Source organism: Andrographis paniculata, unplaced genomic scaffold (genome assembly GCF_009805555.1).
Source record: "Andrographis paniculata isolate CXL003 unplaced genomic scaffold, ASM980555v1 Contig53END, whole genome shotgun sequence".
Lineage (NCBI taxonomy): Eukaryota > Viridiplantae > Streptophyta > Magnoliopsida > Lamiales > Acanthaceae > Andrographis > Andrographis paniculata.
The window spans coordinates 1997252-2003977 of NW_026137588.1; the positions used below are offsets into that span (position 1 = coordinate 1997252).

The 6726-nt window shown below is 34.6% G+C and overlaps 1 protein-coding gene across 1 annotated transcript; it reads right to left on the reverse strand.

Moving 5' to 3' along the window:
- Positions 1 to 291: 291 nt before the first annotated feature.
- On the reverse strand, positions 292 to 813 carry LOC127255161 (uncharacterized). The gene has a single exon (XM_051280555.1). It carries the CDS (start codon positions 811 to 813, stop codon positions 292 to 294), a length of 522 nt encoding a protein of 173 aa, XP_051136512.1.
- Positions 814 to 6726: the final 5913 nt, after the last annotated feature.

Below are 6726 nucleotides of genomic sequence, written 5' to 3' on the forward strand. Positions count from 1 at the left end.
TCCGTCGACAACAGAGTGAACAATTTGTTGAAATTCTTCCACTTGTTCGACAACATACTTGCCATCTACCATCTTATAGTCCATAAACCGGGCCACAACAAACATTTTGGACCCGGCATTCTCGGACTTATATTTTTTCTTAAGGGCATCCCACAACCCTTTCGCACTCTTTATTTTGCAATATACATTATAATGAGAGTTAGAGAGACTACCTAATATAGTATTTCTTGTCATGTAGTCTCCGTGTGCCCACGATGCATAATTAGCATGCGTCTGCTGATCTGCACCGGGTTATGGGGTGATTGGGCCATCGTGCAACACGAACATGGCAAACCCAATCGCAGTCAGGTAGAAGAGCATCTTCTCTTGCCACCTCTTAAAGTCCACTCCCGTGAATGGTTGTGGAGCTTGTACATGGGGCATCATCTGTGGGCCAAGCCCAGGACCAACAGTTTGGGCCGCGAATGAAGTAGAGGGTGCGGCCACAAACCCAGGAAATCTCCCATATCCTCCGGGGGCAAATCCAAAAAACAAAGGGTTGCCCATAAAGGGAACTAGCCCAAGTGAAGGAGCGACTACCTTGTTTGCGGTTCCGGCGACTCCTCCGACGATTCCTCCGGCGGCGGCTCCAGCGACTCCTCCGGCGGAAGCTCCGGCGGAGATTCCGGCGACTCCTCCGGCGACTTTTCTGGCGACATCTCCGGTTGCGGCTCTGGCGACTTTTCCTGCGGCGGTTCCGTCGAAAACTCCGGCGACGGTTTCGGCAACGGCTCCGGCGGCGGTTCCGGCGGTGGCTCCGGCAGGGGTTGACATTCTCGCAAAGTTATATCTAATTTTCGATTGTTGGAATATATGGGTATTGCGAGAATAAACGTGAAACCGAGTCGAGTATGGATCCTCTTTCTGAAAATTAGATACGCCTCGGTAGTGCCTCCGGTGAATGGCGTTCTAACCCAAAGATAAAACGGTTTCCGTCTCCAATGAGAGTGGCACCTCTAATCGTTGGAGCTCCAGAGAACAAAAACGAGAGAGGAACTGAGCTGGGGAGGCTGCCGGAAAGCTAGAAGAGAGGAGAGTAGGACGAGAGGATTATTAGTTGTTGGTCATTAGAATGAAGGGGGAGGCTCTTTATATAGGCGTCTCCACTCCGCCAAAATGGCAGGAGATTAATTATAATCATAATTACGACCTTAATTATCAATGTAATTAATTATAATTCAAACCTTTCGTCTGAAGCAGTCGTAATTGATTCTAATTACAAACCTTCCGTTTGTGACGATCGTAATTTATTCTAATTTCAAACCTTCCGTTTGAAACGATTGTAATTTATTCTAATTTCAAACCTTCCGTTGAGATTATAATAAATTTATCCAACGGATAATATTTTATCCAAATAATATTGCGACTTAGGCCATATACCCGCATTTAATTTGGGGTTGCACAATTTGATTTGTCATGAGACAGACAAAATAGCCAAAATATTAACCAAAACCCATAAACAATAAATAAATAATATTTATTTATTTCTTCCAAATTTGGTACACCGACCCGTCGCATTTTCACTCACAAAATAATCGATTGCAAAATAACCGATTATCCAACAAATTTTTCATGCCATATTTATTTATTTATTTTAATGGCTGATTTTGTAAATAACCAAATATTCATTATGATTTGTTTGATGATTCAATTAAATTTGGGATGCAACATTATTTGTTTTCGATAGTATGCATTTGTTCAAATTCGACTATAATTATTTATTATATCAAATTTATAGTCTCTTTGGGGGCATATTTTTGCCTTTATAATTCTGATGCATTTAGTACTTTCTTGGACTATTTGATTATTCTAATGAGTCCATAAGTTAATTGTTGCTATTAACGTTTTTATTTATATCTGATATACATATCGTTTTTTTAAGGTGAATTTATTAGCAATTAATAATATAATGGATTTTATGAATTGGTTGAAACAATTATGTCGCCAAAGCAGTCTCTGCAGTTTATTTTATATATTAAAAGGTTGTATGTGTGACTTATAAGACCGTTGATTGGCCTAAAGGCAAGTCAGCGATTAAGTAGTTACATGCATATTTAACGACATTGAATGTGATGATGACAATTTGATTATTTGTGAATAATAGATTTGTCCAAAGACGGAATATTTTTTGACACACTACTTTATTGTCAACATTTAATTGTCAAAACAAGTTTATCACTTGTGAGTCAGTAATTGGTTTAAAGACAATTGTTGATGTTGTCCGATAACTTGTGATATGAATGCTAGTTTAATTTATAAATTCACATACAGAGCATTCAATTGCTTATAAACATGTCCATTCATTTACCTATACACATTCTTCATTTTTTATGGAATCAGAATTGTATGCATTAAACGTGATTATGATTTTAATTTGGTTTAAGGATATTAAAAATTCATTAATAATGTTTGTTGCATTTTGACGGTGAAAATCCAGTATTTGAAGTTGTCAAAATAACCTCTCTTATGTGAGATTTTTACTTGATAACGTAAGTATTTACGTGTGTTTTAATTCATGTAATTATGCTTCGGCCCAAAGACAGTTGGTAATTGACAGAATGAAATATACATCTACGATAATATGTATGAGATGATTATATAGATTTAGCTTATGTGAATAGTGAATCAGTCCAAAGAGTGATTTACTATTTGACATTACTTATTATCCGTACATGATTATTACAACAAGATGTCTGCTAGCAATCAATGTTATTGATCCAAAGATTGATAATTGATGTCTCACTTAGTGTTTTGAGATGAGATTGCATTATTCTTGAGTTTCATTATACTTCATGAATGTTTTTTGTGTATATTTATTTGGCCCCAACACTGTCTGCGAACAAATATAAGCACTGAAAATAATCAATATTGATTCATTTAGACTGTGTGAATTTTGACTTGACAGTAAGAATAGACTAACTTACTCATACGACGAAAAACACTGCAGATGAAAATCAATTATTTGAGATGAGAGATAGGTCCAACGCCTAAGTCTGATGACCATTAAGAAAAACAGTCCATCAATTTTTCGAAGGACGATATCTGATAATATCACTACTGTCAATGAATTTTTCGTCAAAATTAAGAAATGTTTTACTAAAAGCGATAAGGCGAAAATGAATACTATTCTCAAAAGTCTCATTACCATAAGGTATAATGACAAAGATAACATACGGGAGTACATCTTGAACATGTCTAATATTGTTGCTAAATTGGGGGCATTTAAGTTAGACCTCTCGAAGGACATGTTAGTCTTATTGTTCTTGCTCTCACTTCTATCTCCAGCTCATCAGGGTCGTACTGGGGAGAAGACTTACTTCTTTTGCAAAAAGGCTGGACATTAGTTAATTTCAGTTCATAAACACACCTGGGGTTGGATTTTGGTGTAACAACTCACATCTGTGTGTCTATGTAAGATTATTTCTATTACCAAAATAAATTGATGTTGAAAGATATATCTATACGGGTGACGGCAAGAAAGTTAAAGTTGAAGCCAATAATAATTTTATATTATTATTAAGTACTGGTTATTATTTGGATTTGGATTAGACATTGTTTTGTACCATCTTTAGTTGAAATTCAATTTCGGTCTCTATTTTGAACAAATTCAATTTCTTGTTTATTCGGATATAGAGTTTGTTCTTTTTTAGAATTCAAAATATGTTGGAACTAGTAACTTATTTGATGATAATAATCGTCATTTGCTTAATTATATGGCTTCATATTATTAATCACCTATCGTACATATTCATTCAACTTCCATGATTGCGGATCTGTTTAATTACTAAATGGTTGCCACATAAGTTCTATAGTAAGCATGTTGCTTGTATGAGCGTGGAACCATATTTCGATATTTCGATGTAGTGGGAACTGATAGTAGTGTTCAGATGCTATTAAAGTTACTTTATTTTATACTGCAGTATTCAATATGCATTGTTCAGTATTCAGCTTTAATTCAGTATTCAGTTGTTCTAAATTAAAGTTAAGGTGAATCAGTTGGAAATAGGCATGTTAAAATCACATTACATGAAATTTTCATGTTGTGCATCCCCACTTGATCGAGTCTTAAGTTATATTAATATTGTGACCACTGATCGATCCAATTGCGATAAATGCAGTGATGACCGCTTTGATCCGTATTGATGCGATTTATAGATAAGATTGGTAAATACATTATTACAAGATCTGATAGCAAAATTTTCATGAGCTTATAAGGTTATTCAATATACATTTACCTAAGTGAGAGATTGTTGGAGTATAAATCCATTGTGGGTTAAACCCTAAACCCTAAACCCTAAACCCTTAAATGTATTTAGTAAGTACGAGTCTCCTATATGCAACAATCTGGTAACTTATTAATTGAGTAATGATGTCAATTAATAATAAGTGATATATATTAGGGTTGTGTTCCCAGTTCTAGGTGCAACATCCATTACTTTTCATATCTCATCGTGAGAATAACAACAAAAACCCTAGCGGTTTTTCTTAGGAGGGATTGCGTCATAGGCTTCAAGAACACAAAATACTTCATTAATTTGCAGAACTAAATCTGGCTAACGCTAATAGAATCATGTCAGCTTTATTTTCTTTGTTTTTATCTCAATTATTTTAACACGAAAGATCTTGAGCGGGTTTAATTTTTAATAAGTTCTATATGATAAAAGAACATAATATTAATCAAAATACATAATACAATTCTTCGCATTGATTTTAAATTATTCTTCGTATAAACTTTATTACAAAATAAACATATACAATATACTTAAATAAAATCAAAATTGGAATCAGTAATTTTTTCTGAATAAAATTAAAATTTTAAAAATAAAAAAAGAATAAATATAAACGGTAAATTCAAATTGTAACTGACGATTTTTAAACTGTCAAACTGAAACCAATATGTTTTGATTTTGACAAACCAAAATCGACAGTTAGAACCATTTGTGCAAGTCTAACGAGGTTAATGGGTTGGATAATAATATGCAGTACTTTCTTGTTCACCATGGCTACGCTAATCGACGCAGTTGCAGTGAACCATTTTCTGATGTTGTTGACTTGTACCTACAAAAAATCAAAAAATATTTATTTTGGATATAGTTGATGACAATTTCTCTTGAAAAAAAAAAAAAAAAAAGAATAAGTCTATCAATATAATGGGTTCGTAGATTCTATTTATTTGATTTTGATTTTGTGATTTTATTTCCTTGAATAAAGAGTAGTAAGATCGTTATTATTCATTATATATATATATGTTAAGATAAAAAAGGTTAAAAAAACTTGGAAAAAACTACACTGAATAAATTATAACAATTTTTTAATTGGAACTAATGACAATGAAAATTACAAAAGATATGAAAAATATAAACGAAAAAATCTCTATATATTAAAAGGAATAATATTAAACAATAAACATATACGTATAATTTTATATCTATATGCATATTGCATACAATATGACATTAGTTTTTGTTAAAGTCTAATATTAATGTTTTTTAAAATAACATTTAATGTTAATAAAATAAACTATATAATTATATACTACCTCCGTCCCGCAAAAAAAAGTAATATTTTTTTTCACATAAATTTTTGAATATTAGTATTATATTGGTTTATGGTAGTCTTGAGATATTTTAGATATTCAGTTTTAAATTTAGTAGATTTATATCTAAATTTGATCTTATTCATATATTAGATTGCTTAGATTTGAATCTATCGAGTCTGTTTTGTATTGCCTATATATATATGCTCCTTATTTTGATGATCAATAAGACAATCTCATTATTTTCTCCCAAAATTTCTAACATGGCATCAGAGTCTATTTTTCTCATGCGGTAGATATAGTCTATTAACCTGTGTTTCTCCGGGTATATTCAACCTGGATTATACCCGGAGGTCTTGTGATTCTGAAATCATGTTATCTACCATTTGTCTGTTGTCTGCATCTAATTTGAAATATCTGTTTGTTGCCTGCATGCAATTTGAAACCGTCTGTGATTTGTCATCTGTCCGCTTATCTGTTGCCTACGTGCGATTTGAAACTTGTCTGCAATATGCTATCTGTGCGCTGCTTGTCTGTTGTTTGCGTGCGATTTGAAACCTGTCTGTGATCTGTGATCTGTCCGCTGCTTATCTCTTATCTGCGGTGCGATCTGAAACCTGTCCACGATCTATCTGTTTTTCGCTTTCGGTGGAGTTATGTCGTTTTCGGCTCCGTGGAGAGTCATCTCATTTTAGGCTCCGGTGGAGTCATGTCGTTTTCGACTCCGGTGGAGTCATGTCGTTTTTCGGCTCCGGTGGAGTCATCTCGTTTTTTGCTCCGGTGGTCCTATCATTTTTTGCTCCGGTGGTCCTGTCATTTTTTGCTCCGGTGGAGTCATATCATTTTCGGCTCCGGTGGAGAGTCATCTCGTTTTCGACGGCTCCGGTGGAGTCATGTCGTTTTCGGCTCCGGTGGAGTCATCTCATTTTCGGCTCCGGTGGAGTCATTTCGTTTTCGGCTCGTTTTCAGCTCCGGTAGAGTCCTGTCGTTTTTTGCTCCGGTGGAGTCATATCGTTTTCGGCTCCGGTGGAGTCTTGTCGTTTTTTGCTCCGGTGGAATCATCTTGGTTTTTGCTTTGGTGGAGAGTCATCTAGTTTTTTACTCCAGTGGAGAGTCATCTCATTTTTTGCTCCGGTGGGTGGAGAGCAACC

Excerpts from the sequence above, each read along its gene's own strand:
- LOC127255161 (XM_051280555.1), bottom strand. The coding sequence starts at position 813 with ATGTCAACCCCTGCCGGAGCCACCGCCGGAACCGCCGCCGGAGCCGTT.